Here is a 13789-nt window from a genome sequence, read left to right on the forward strand (position 1 = left end):
TCCTATTTCTCCACATCCTCTCCAGCACCTGTTGTTTCCTAACTTTTTAATGATCGCCATTCTAACTGGCGTGAGATGGTATCTCATTGTAGTTTTGATTTGTATTTTTCTAATGACTAGTGACAACAGCTAGAATAGACAGTTGGGATCTAATTAAACTAAAGAGCTTCTGCACAGCAAAAGAAACTATCATCAGAGTGAACAGGCAACCTATAGAATGGCAGAAAACTTTTGCAATCTATCCATCTGACAAGGGGCTAATATCCAGAATCTACAAAGAACTTAAACAAACATACAAAAAAAATAACAACCCCATCAAAAATTGGGTGAAGGATATGAACAGACACTTCTCAAAAGAAGACATTTATGCAGTCTGGAGACTCAATGAGCAGAGTTTCAAGAGAACAGCTTCAGTTGGGTTGGTGGGGTATGGTGTGGAAAGAGAAGGTGTCAGTGAGTAGAGGAATAAGTAGGGAGTAAGACAGCAAGGATAGTGTGTGAGCACGGGAAATGAGCCTTATTTGGATGATGGGAGCGATCTTGCCATACTTGCTACACTGAAATAAACACCAAAATCTATCAGACTCTGCTTTGCTGTGTGCCAGGCGTTCTTGATGTGAAATCCGCCAGTCCAGCGGCCTCAGCATCACCTGGGAACCTGCTAAAAGTGCAGATTCTCAGTTCTTATCTAGACCTCCTGAGTCATAAACTCTGGGGGTGGGCCACAGCACCGTGTGTTTCAATGAGCCTTTGGAATGAGTGTGAGAACCACTGGCGCTGTGACATAATTTTGAGAAAAATTAGCACAGTTGAGTTAATTTTCCTCTGAAGAGTTAGTTTCTGAGAGAGTTCTAAAGCTAGAAGCCAAGATTTACAGAGCAGAGAGCAGGAGCAATGAAGCTGTGCCCTCCTGCCTGGAATGCAGCTGTGGCTCAGTTTTCTTGGTGCAGAGAGAAAGAGGAGCCGAGTGGCCTCATTCCCTTACTGAGCCTCAAATTTCCTGTTGCAACACAAAACATTATTATCTAAGGACATGCTTTGCTTTAATAGAATGTGGCATTCCATTTATTAAAGGCCTGGCATTCCCTGTTCTTTTTTTCTGTCCTTAAAATGCCATCTGATATTTTAATTTTTGGTATGCCACATGAGTGCAAACCGAAACAGCTCGAGATTCGGGCAGATGTTTCCCCTGATACAACTGCAAGTTTATCAAAACATTTGTTTTTGTTCTACCAGGTCTGCGAGCTGGATATTATCTTTAATTTTGAAAAGGCTTATTTCATCCTGGACGAGTTTATAATAGGTGGAGAAATTCAGGAAACATCCAAGAAAATTGCTGTCAAAGCCATTGAAGACTCTGATATGTTACAGGAGGTCAGTACACTTTCCCAAACCATGAGAGAAAGATGATGATGATGATGATGATGATGATAGTGTTAATAATTATAATATTAACCAAGACTTATTGAGTACTTACTGTGTGCTGGGTACAGTTTCTGAACTATTTATATGTATTAGCTTATTTAATTCTCACGACAACTTGAAAAGGTAGGTGGTGTTGTTATTCCCACTTTACAGATGAGTAAACCGAGACCCCAAGAGGTTGAATGACCTGCTCAATTTCACACAGCTAGGAAGTGTGGAGTAGAGATTTGAACCCAGGTAATCGGGCTTTAGAGTCTTTGTTCTTCACGTTTGGCTGAGCTTTGGAGTGCAAGAGTCCTTCACTGCCAAAAAGGTATCAAATACTTAGTGCTATTCTTTTCAAGAATAATTTTATGAGATGTATAAAAAGACTTTCATTAAAATACCTGTGCTGCCCTGGGAAAGGAGAATAGCAGTACGTTGTTATTTTGTTTGCCAGGGATATTAAAGCTTTATTATCGCGCATGGCATTTATCATTTTAATTGAAATTCTTACACCTTTTGGGAAGGCTGTGTGTGTGCTCCTGTTTGCATAAAGAAATTGGGAACACCAAGGCTTGCTTGCCAAGGTGTAAATGGGCCCAGAAGCATCCATTTGGTACTGCCCTGGACTCTGGGATTTCTATATAAAATAAAGTGGGAATGTTCTTTTAGAAGCAGCACAGATTTACATCATAATTCCTCAAGGAACTTACCTACATTAGCCCCTTCATTCCTCCCAGGACACTGTGAGAAAGAGCACTTCACTGACCTCTGCCGTCCCAGATGAGATGCTCTGAGGGCCTGGGTTCCATCCCAGCCCGGCCACCTCTAGATTCTTCTTCCCACAGCCTCAGTGGGTCTTCCCATCTTCCTATTTTCAAATAAGTAGGTCAAGAGGATCCACAGCATTGTAAAGTACCTTTTTAAAATTGGCATTTGGCGGGACGCAGTGGCTCACTCCTGTAATCCCAGCACTTTGGGAGGCCGAGGCAGGCAGATCACTTGAAGCTAGGAGTTCGAGACACCCCATCTCTACTAACAACACAAAAATTAGCCGGGCACGGTGATGGGCGCCTATAATCCCAGCTATGTGGGAGGCCGAGGCCGTAGAACCACTTGAACCCGGGAGGCAGAGGTTGCAGTGAGCTGAGATAGCGCCACTGAACCACCTGGGTGACAGAGCGAGACTCCATCTCAATCAATCAATCAATCAATATGTAAAACTGGCATGAAAGCTATTTTTTTTCTGCTATTTGGAATAGGGTGATTAAATTAACAAAACACCATTAGGTGTGAACTCCCAGCAACTGTTTTGGTGCATCTTTAGGCTGATTACTTGCTCCCGCCCAGCCAGAGGATCAGTCCTCTGATGAATGGATGTGGAGGGAAACATCTATTCCAGTGGGTGCCGTAAGCAGCTGTGTGTGCCCATTAGCAGGCCAATGCATTCATTACCAGAGGTGTCTCACCTCAAAAAATGCATTTAAACTCTGATGTTGATTTGGCCGCCTCCAAATGCCACAGGGAGGAAAACTTTACAAGGCATTTGAGAAATCGGTGGTTTGGAAATTTCACAAAACAGTGTTTCATAAAATATACTGGGAGTTGGTGGCAGGTGGAGGGGGCGGAGGTTTTTTTTAACTTCAGGACCTCAGGGTCCTGACTGTGGAATCTCCTCACAGGAGAAACAGACTTTTTAACGGGGTCTGTGGCACTTCAGTAATTAAAGCTGAATTGGGGGCCAAGACACACCTGGGTTAATTTGAAATCCTCTCAAATTAGGAAACAGGTTGTCATAAATTTGGTGTTGCTAGTTCTATTTAAGTCTAGGAATTAGGTATTTCAAGAGTGAGCTCTTTTACAATTAAACGCTAATTGGTAGTTCATGTTCCTGGTGACTGAGTGGAGGGGCTTGATGGGTAGGTCTCAGGGGACCTTGCATTTAGCCCCGGTGTCCCCATTATGAGCAGGCAATGTCATGGCCGCCCTCTCAGTCTCTTCTGTTGCATTAACAACACTTGCCAAATACAGAGCGTGTTATTAGCCTTCTCTTGGGCTCTGGTATTCAGTGAAGTCAATGAATATTTTGGGGAACTTGTTGAAAAATTGACTTTGTATATCTTGCCTGCTTAAGAAGTTTAAACTGGATAGGAGCCAGTAATATACTTGCATAAAGGAAAACAATTACTGCTTTTTTTTTTTTTTCCTGTGTTTTGGACCCAATCGTATATTTGTAGTAACTGAAGATTAAGGGAGACCTTTGTGACATTGCTTTAGCTGTGAGAACAGCTGTCTATCTTCAGTAGCCCCTAAGACTTTTTTCTAACTCCTACTTAATAACAGTTTCTTAGAATAATAATAACTTTTAAAAGGCTACACCTGCCTGCATATTTAGTAAGACGACACATAGTCTCAAATCTCCAAATGCTCAAAGCTTATTCTGAGTGTGTGGTGGCTAGATGTTGATAAGAGGAAAAGAGAGGAACTGTTTACTTGGTTGTGAATACTTATTTGGGGGTAACAACAATGTGGATAATGGCACGAAGTTATTAGAAGGAAAATTAAACCCTCTGGCCGGGTGTGGTGGCTCATGTCTGTAAGCCCAGCACTTTGGGAGGCCGAGGTGGGCGGATCACCTGAGGTCAGGGGTTCGAGGCCAGCCTAGTCAACATGGCAAAACCCTGTCCCTACTAAAAATACAAAAATTAGCCGGTCGTGATGCTGCACATCTGTAACTCCAGCTACTTGGGAGGCTGAGGCAGGAGAATCACTTGAACCCAGAAGGCAGAGGTTGCCAGCGTGGGTGACAGAGCAAGACTCCATTTCAAAAAAAAAAAAAAAGAAAAAGAAAAAGTGCTGGGCACAGTGGCTCATGCCTGTAATCGCAGCACTTTGGGCCGAGGCGGGGGGATCACGAGATCAGGCGTTCAAGACCAACCTGGCCAAGATGGTGAAACCCTGTCTCTACTAAAAATACTAAAAATACAAAAATTAGCGGGACATGGTGTTGGGCGCCTGTAATCCCAGCTACTCAGGAGGCTGAGGCAGGAGAATCGCTTGAACCCGTGGGGCGGAGGTTGCAGTGAGCCGAGATCATGCTACTGCACTCCAGACTGGGCAACAGAGTGAGACTCTGTCTTAAAAAAAAAAAAAGAAAAAAAAAAGAAAATGAAACTCTCAAAGGTGATAGTGGTCATTAACCACAGGACTTGCAATATGTGGGAGCAACAAACAGTAGATGTTTTACCCCGACTAACAGCCTGTCAAGAAGAGGGGCTCAAGGCCAGGTGCAATGGCTCATGCCTGTATTCCCAGCACCTTGGGAGTCCCAGGCAGGAAGATCGCTTAAATCAAGAGTTTGAGATCAGCCTAGGCAACATAGTGAGAACCTTGTTTCTACAAAAAAAAAAAATGATAAAATTAGCCAGGTATGGTGGTGTGCACCTGTAATTCCAGCTACTCAGAAGGCTGACACAGAAGGACCGCTTGAGCCCAGGAGTTTTGAGACCAGCCCAGGCAACATAGTGAGAACCTCGTCTCTACAAAAAGTAATAAAATTAGCCAGGTATAGTGGTGTGCATCTGTAATTCCAGCTACTTGGAAGGCTAAGGTGAAAGGATCATTTGAGCCTGAAAGGTCGAGGCTGCAGTGAGCAGTAATCACACCACTGCACTCCAGCCTGGGTGAGTCTTGGAAAAAAGAAGGGAAGGGCCAGATTGTATCTCACGAGCAATAGGATACCATCTGCCCTCGTGTGGATGCATGCGAAACTGGTAGGTGCACCCCAACACTGTCACCCTTAAAAGCGTAAACCATGTTAACAGCTAAGCCAAACCACAGTGCAGTAGGAAGTCGTAACATGCAGTGTACTATACGCATAAGAAACACCACAGAGCTAGATGTATCCAGAAGAGGCCCCAAGATACAGACTCCAGCTCCTGTCTTGCAAAGGTAAGGGCAACTAAGGTTCTGCCAGCTCTAAAAGTTTGCCCCAAACCTTTAAAGTGGCAAGCTCAAGAAAATACCAACTTTTACCTTATTTGTTTACATAGCTTGAGTAACAGCCTGGCTTGGCTCAGACAGGGCAGCCAGTGTGGTGTTTAGCAGACTGAGTCATCTGGTGATGTGAGTAGCGCCAATGACTAGAGGCCACTGAACCACAAAGACAGGAAAGTGTCATCTCCAGGCCCCTCTCAAGGCTGCAGGCAGGGCCTAGCAATGCCCCCATCTGGTCATGGGTTTTTGTCAACTTTGCAAAAGTAAGATATTTTAACTGCAAAAGGTACATAGCCATACAATATAATATATGATAGAGGAGTGTCAAACAATTAATTAATGAAAATAGCATGCAACTGTTTTTTATTTGGTGCTATTTGTCATCTTCAAAATTCATACTCTGTGGTCATTTCTTTTCTCATTCTAAGTACACTTTATACCTGATTTTGTATTTGTAACTTTATATTCCCATGTAAATGGTGTAAACTCTAGATTCCACAAAACCAGCATGGCCCAATGGCCCGTATGATCCCTCTGCTAAGTTAAAAGATCCCACGGGCAGCAGCTGTAGAGGGGTACGGAACTGTAGAGCTGTCTCAGCCAATGCCCACTTAGGAAGTGAGAGCTTTGTTGAGCAAATGTGGATGACTGAACACAAGTATTTTTCGGCAGAGGAACTCTGGGATTCTAGATAGAGCCGGTGAAAACCAGTTGGAAAACCTCCTTTGAAGGTAAGGGCAGATTTCTAGCCCTGGTATCTCCTGAGCAATCTTGCTCAGCCAGTAGCCTTGGTCTCTTCAGCCCACGTCAGTCCGCGTATTTCCCGGCAGGTTCATATGATTCATATACCCTGGGGTTTAAACTTAAGAGTGAGTTGAACTTGGATTGCTAAATGAGCAGATGGTGACTCAAACGAAAGAGGCAGATTGACTTTTTGTCCTCTTGAGCTTTCCTATTGATTCCACCTGGGGCCCTGGTGTGACACAAATATATATGTTTGAAGTAGGAGAGCGTGCAAGAGAAAGCCCATCTGTCTGGCATGGTATAGGACCGGCAACACCACTGTTAACTTTGAACTCTACCTGTAATTGTGAGTCTGTTCAAACATTTTTTTTTTAAATGCTGAAAAAAAATATTATGGCTTTGGGGCATGTTAGCAAACTTAGTAACTGATGGGCAGTATGAAAAGAATGAGATCACATCCTTTGCAGGGACGTGGAGGGAGCTGAAGGCCATTATTCTGAGCAAACTAGTGCAGGGACAGAAAAACAAATGCTTCATGTTCTCACTTAAAAGTGGGAGCTAAATGATGAGAACACATGGACACATAGAAGGGAACACCACATACTGGAGCCTTTCAGAGAGTGGAGGCTGGGAGGAAGGAGAGGATCAGAAAAATAACTAATGGGTACTAGGCTTAATACCTGGATGACGAAATCATCTGTATAGCAAATCTCCATGACACACATTTACCTGTATAACAAACCTGCACATGTACCTCTAAACTTAAAAGTTAAAAAGAAACATAATTGGTATACTTTGGGAGGAAGCCTTTGAAAACATATGGCAGAAATTATATATTTTTTCCTGTGAACTTGGTAGAGAAGTAAAGGAATTCTTAAGAATTTTGGTCTATTTATCTTTTTTGTCTTGACAATATGCATAATAAAGATGCTTTGCACAATATTAGTAATGATACATATGTTATACAGATATAATTCAGAATTCTCTAATACAGGTACCTGGATGTGGTCCTCCTGATCATTTTAGCAAGCATGCTTATCTTAAGTCAACAATGATATCTTGGCAACTTTGCTTTAGCATTTCTCTCTCTCTCTCTTTTTTTTTTTTTTTTTTTTTTGAGACGGAGTCTTACTGTCACCCAGGCTGGAGTACAGGGGCGCAATCTTGGCTCACTTCAACCTCCGCCTCCCGGTTCAAGCAATTCACCTGCCTCGGCTTTCCAAGTAGCTGGGAATACAGGTGCATGCCACCACACTTGGCTAATTTTTGTATTTTTTGTAGAGATGGGGTTTTGTCATGTTGGCCAGGCTGACCACAGATGATCTGCCCACATCAGCCTCCCAAAGTGCTGGTATTATAGGCATGAACACTGCGCTGGCCAAGTATTTCTCTTCTCAGACATTCCCTTTATGATCAAGCTTAACTTTTTCTCAGTTGAAAGTTACTTAATTCCAGCTCCATATGGATGTGTATACAAATTATACTCAAACTTTGATTAGAATGCAAAGATTTTATGTCCATGTATCCTTTTGACAACTTGTTTTCAACAATGGCAAATAAATAAAAGAATGCAGAAGATTTCACAGTCTGAGGAAGGATGTGACTTAAAGGGAAAATTGTTCTAATTTATTGTTCGCTTTCAGACAATGGAAGAATATATGAATAAGCCTACATTTTAACTGGAAATCTACTTGAAGACTCCAGCACTACGTGTTATGAAGCTGTAAATAAGCAACGCCTCGCATCCGGTTTTTTGATGGAGCCTCAGGCACCATGCCAAAAATAATTTAAAGGGATTCTTTGTTAACTAACAAAGTTAAAATTGTTTAACATATTTATAATTACTGTGTGTCTGTATTATAAAAAAAAAAACAAAGAAAAAAAAGTATGTGTCTGTATTATACTGTATAGGGTACTTGTAGCTCTAAATGTTTCAAGTAACTACCACCTAACCCAACAGACAATATTTGTAATGTTTTAACTCCATGTTATATATTTAAGCTAGTTTAGATAAATTAGATGCAATTTTTTGTTTTGCATTTGATCTTCTACTGACAGGTTAACAACGATATTGGAATAATCCATGATTTTGAATGTGAAGTATATATGATGTCATTAATACATTTTCTAAATGTTTAGTTTTTTAACTTGTATAATAATTCAAAATTATGTTAATAGTACAGAGTTTATATGTAATGCTAGACATTTTTCATACACTTAATAGTACTGTAACTGCAATTCACATACAAAGTGTCTGATTTTAATGTGCTGAATTCATTTTTTGTTTCAGAATTGGGATTAAGAAAATAACCAAAGAGTATAGAACTTAAGTGTTTTCGATGCCTTAGAAGCTGCTATCTTGACTGAGGTTTTAATTTATCTTTTAACTGAATATAAGGGACATTTCAATAAGGTTTTCTACAAACTATATATTTATTAAGGTTTATAGAGACCTAGAGATACAGCGTCTATGACTTCCTTTATTATTCTAAAATAGTATAAGAATTAATAACAACAGCAATAATAATTATTGCTACTATTTTTTAAAATTCATGTTCCAAGCACTCTTAGATGCTGGAAATGTCATTTCAAATATGTTTTAATGTATCTCTAATGCATTTGAAGGCCTATTACATGGCTTGCTTAGAGCATTTAAGATTATCATGGCCTATATGGTAGATTCTTTTCCTCCTTTTTTCTTTTCTCACCCTTTCCTCCCCAAGGAAAAGATTTGCTGCTGACCATTATTACTGTAAATATATCACATTTGTGCTTCCTGGAATGAAAATTCTGTATAACCAGGTACTAACAGTGATCCAACATATTATAGGGAAATAGCTTGTATGCTGGGTGTAGTGGCTCACACCTGTAATCCCAGCACTTTGGGAGGCCGAGACAGGTGGATCACTTGAGGTCAGGAGTTCGAGAGCAGCCTGGCCAATATGATGAAACCCCATCTCTACTAAAAATACAAAAATTAGGCTGGGCGTGGTGGCTCACGCCTGTAATCCCAGCACTTTGGGAGGCAGAGGTAGGAGGATCACGAGATCAAGAGATCGAGATCATCCTGGCCAACAGGGTGAAACCCCATGTCTACTAAAAATATAAAAATTAGCCGGGTATGATGGTGCATGCCTGTAGTCCCAGCTACTCGGGAGGCTGAGGCAGGAGAATCGCTTGAACCTGGGAGGCAAAGGTTGCAATGAGCTGAGATTGCGCCACTGCACTCTAGCCTGGGCGACAGAGCGAGACTTTGTCTCAAACAAACAAACAAAATAATTAGCTGGGTGTGGTGGCAGGTGCCTGTAATCCCAGCTACTCAGGGTGCTGAGGCAGGAGAATGGCTTGAACCCAGGAGGCAGAGGCTGCAGTGAGCCAAGATCACACTAGTGCACTCCAGGGTGGGCAACAGAGCAAGACTGTGTCTCAAAAAAGAAAAAGTAAAAGCTTGTAGTATTCTGTCTTGCTGCCTGCTATTTGATGTTTTACCTATGCATTTTCAATGGTAGCTTTGAGGTCTGGTATCATTCATATTAGAGTGGTTTGGGACCTCCAGTGATTTCCTAGGAGAGTATATTTCCTATTGGATTCTTTGGGAGATCCCATCTGGTAGATTTTTAGAGAACCTGATGGAAAAATATTCTCTTTAGTTCATCTCAGCAGACATATTTAGGGAAAACAGCAAAGCAAGCAGGAGAACACAGGGAAAAATTCACCAATTCCTCAATATAACCATTATTCAAAGCGAATAACTCAGATTAGCATGTTATATAATCATTAGGCTTTTACTATCCGATATTTCTTCAAGTTACCATGCAATTACAATTATGGCATCAGCTTGAAGTTTATCATGCATGATTGATCACTCTGTTTACTTTAGCTTACCTTCAGTTTTGTGGTTTAACTTTTTAATGCGGTAGAATTCTTTCTTTTCTTTTCTTTTTTTTCAGACAGAGTTTCGCTTCTTGTTGCCCAGGCCAGAGTGCAATGGTGTGATCTCAGGTCACTGCAGCCTCCGTCTCCTGGGTTCAAACGATTCTCCTGCCTCAGCCTCCCGAGTACCTGGTATTATAGGCATGCACCACCACGCCCAGCTAATTTTGTATTTTTAGTAGAGTTGGGATTTCTCCATGCTGGTCAGGCTGGTCTTGAATCGTGACCTTAGGTGATTCGCTTCGCCTTGGCCTTCCAAGGTGCTGGGATTACAGGCATGAGCCACTGCCCCTGGCCGAATTCTTTATTTTTCAATATAATTTTGTAAAGATGGACCTCATGTAAATCCACCACAGTTTTTCCAGTTCTTTTGAGATTTGTCACCATATTTGGATAAAGGTATATCTTGAACCTCACTCAAATATACCACACATGTTCTAGATAATTCCATATTAGACACTCTAGCTATGGACAGGGCTTCTCAGATTTCATATCAGTGTCACACATAGAAAGTAAATGTGTCTCGTCCGGGCGAGGTGGCTCATGCCTGTAATCCCAGCACTTTGGGAGGTCAAGGCAGCAGATCACCTGAGGTCAGGAGTTCGCGACCAGCCTGGCCAACAAGGTGAAATCCTGTCTCTACTAAAAATTCAAAAATTAGCCAAGTGTGGTGATGCACACTTGTAGTGCTCAGCTACTCAGGAGGCTGAGGCAGGAGAATTGCTTGAACCCGGGAGGCAGAGGTTGCAGTGAGCTGAGATCGCGCCATTGTACTCCAGCCCAGGTGACAGAGTGAGACTGTCTCAAAAAAAAAGAAAAAGAAAAAGAAAAAAGAACCAAAGAAAGTAAACATATTTATATGGCACAGTGGGGTAAATTTGAGGGATTTTAGGGACATCTTACATGGGCCAAGGCTAAAATAGTCATTGTGTTTTCTCTATATTATGTAATTACCATGAAACTACCAAGGGAAAGGAAAGACAATAAATGTTAAATTTCTATAAAACTTTCAAAATAAAATGTTTTAACATTTTTTACTGAGGAACTTGGTGTGTTTTCATGAATATACTTTTTTAAAGTCAGATTTATGTTTGACATTGCTACTCATAATTCCTGGTGTTGCCTCTTTAATGTGACCTCTTTATTTTCTTGGTACCTACCAACAAGAAGCAACTTCAAAAGTAAGTGGTAGCAAATGGGAGAAGAGTGTTTCCTGCTTTTGCTCCTACTGACTTTTCTCATCATTCACCTACATTTTGGTAATCTGATTTCTTTATATGTAATTAATGATGTGATCATTTTTTAAATCTAGTGACAGCTCCTTTTCTTTCATTAACAAATGTAAAGTTGACAGTTCTTGTGATAAAGCAAATGGATTTTTGATTCAAACTGTTTTTTCCATATCAAACCTCCTAAAATAATGATAAAGCTTTGGTCAAATGTATTGTTCTAATCTTTTTTGAGACAGAGTCTCACTCTGTTGCCCAGGCTGAAGTACAGTGGCGTGATCTTGGCTCACTGCAACCTCCACCCCTGGGTTCAAGTGATTCTTGTGTCTCAGCCTGCCGAGTAGCTGGGATTACAGGTGTGTGCCACATGCCTGGCTAATTTTTGTATTTTTAGTAGAGATGGGGTTTCACCATGTTGGCCATACTGGTCTTGAACTCCTGGCCTCAAATGATCTGCCCACATCGGCCTCCCAAAATGCTGGGATTACAAGCATGAGCCACTGTACCCAGCCAGTGTCTTCTTTAGAATTCATATTTAATACATATTATAATATATTTACATTTACATATAACATTTATAATTCATATTATAATGATAAACACAGTTCATCATTGGTGAACTGTGTTTAATTTCACCTTTCTAAGTTATAGTCAATACATTTTACTGGTAAATTTTACCTGATAATGTACTTATTCACAATGGTCCCTGAAAATTTTTGATTAAGTTCATTCAGATGGTGGGGAATATGAGTAAAGCAAGCCAATAAATGTTCTCCAATAATCTGCAAAGGAAGACAATTAATTTTTTTTTCAATTCTTACTTTAACTCTTGACAAAAGTTTACCGGTAGACTGTGTACTTTGGTATTAAGCAGCAATAATCTATTTTGTCACATATTGCTAAAAACAGAAAGGTCTGTAACATCTAGGGCTGCCTTTTTTTTTTGTTTTTTTTTTTTCCAGTCAGGGTCTGGCTCTGTTGACCAGGCTGGCGAGCAGGGGCATGATCATGGCTCACTGCATCCTTGAACTCCTGGGTTTATGGGATCCTCTCACCACAGTCTCCCAAACAGCTGGGACTAAAGGCATGCGCTGCCACGCCTGGCTAATTTTTAAACTTTTTTTAGAGAAGCTGGGGGTGGGGGATGTTCTCCCTGAGTTCCCAGGCTGATCTCGAGCTCCTGGGCTCAAGCGATCCTCCTGCCTTGGCCTGCCAAAGTATTGGGATTACAGGCATGAGCCACCATACCTGACCTTCTCAGGCTTTATTGGACTCACCTTCTGATAGAACCATTTAATGTGGAATTCAGTCCTACACAAGAACTTTCGATAAGTTCTTCATTAATAAGCTCACACATTAACTGAATCTCAGCATCTTTTCCTTGCATCTGTGCTATCACATAATTTATGCAGTGTTTCCATTACATTTAACCTATTTAAAGTGTTCATTTACTATTTTGCTTACTAGTTTGTTTTGCAGCTTTACAGAATAAATAATGTTTTAAGCATTTCTCTTCAGGGTTTCACAGTTATTAACTAACAAGGGTCGATTAACCTGAGATGATTTATTTACAACTTAGCCATTCTGGAGTAGAATTATTTTAATGTCTTTGGCATGTTCTCTATCCAGTGATAATATTATTCAAAAGTGGCACTTTTTCTCTTTCCTTTGGAAAATGTTGAGAACTTCCACACAGATTGGTAAAATGAGCAGTTCTGCGATTGTGTGAGTTACGTGGGCTTTTGCTATTGTTAGCTGACTTCATAACCATTTTTATGAGGTATACTTGATATTGTTATAACATTTTTTTAAAAATTAAAAAATAGAGATGAGTTATTATTATGTTGCCCAGGCTGGTCTTGAACTCCTGGGCTCAAGTAATCCTCCTGCCTGAGCCTCCCAAAGTGCTGGGATACAGGTGTCAGTCACCATACCCAGCCTGCTATGACTTCTAGGAAACTTTGTTTCTTATATTATACTTGCCCTTGTTTAAACTTTTATTTAATCTTGTGTGTAAAATGATTGCTTAGTAGAAAGATGCCAGTATAATTTACTTGATACTATTACTTTACTTGATGACATTTTGAAGAGAAGAAGACATTTAGGCTGAAGAAAAGGAATAATTATGGGCCGGGCGTGGTGGCTCACGCCTGTAATCCCAACACTTTGGGAGGCTGAGGCAGGTGGATCACAAGGTCAGGAGTTCGAGACCAGCCTGGCCAACATGGTGAAACCCTGTCTCTACTAAAAAAAAAAAAAACAAACCACAAAAATTAGCCAGATGTGGTGGTGGGCACCTGTAATCCCAGCTACTTGGGAGGCGGAGGCAGGAGAATTGCTTGAGCCTGGAGGCAGAGGTTGCAGTGAGCCAAGATCACGCCATTGTACTCCAGCCTGGGCAACAAGAGCAAAACTCCATCTCAATAAATAAATAAATAAATAAATAAATAAATAAATAAATAAAAAGGAGAATTACAAAG

General features: G+C 40.8%; 1 protein-coding gene across 2 annotated transcripts in view; it reads left to right on the forward strand.

Annotated features, from left to right (window-relative positions):
• Positions 1-8008, forward strand: part of AP1S3 (adaptor-related protein complex 1, sigma 3 subunit) — a 92789-nt gene extending 84781 nt beyond the window's left edge. The window contains exons 4-5 of one of the 2 annotated variants that reach the window (XM_011995071.1): positions 1237-1374; positions 7791-8008. In XM_011995071.1, coding sequence (XP_011850461.1) covers positions 1237-1374; positions 7791-7826 — 174 coding nt within the window. In that variant the 3' untranslated portion in view covers positions 7827-8008. Of the gene's footprint in view, positions 1-1236; positions 1411-7790 lie in introns of those variants that run through there. The other variant, XM_011995072.1, reaches the window with a different exon arrangement.
• Positions 8009-13789: the final 5781 nt, after the last annotated feature.

The sequence above is a fragment of the Mandrillus leucophaeus genome, unplaced genomic scaffold, assembly GCF_000951045.1.
Source record: "Mandrillus leucophaeus isolate KB7577 unplaced genomic scaffold, Mleu.le_1.0 Scaffold469, whole genome shotgun sequence".
Lineage (NCBI taxonomy): Eukaryota > Metazoa > Chordata > Mammalia > Primates > Cercopithecidae > Mandrillus > Mandrillus leucophaeus.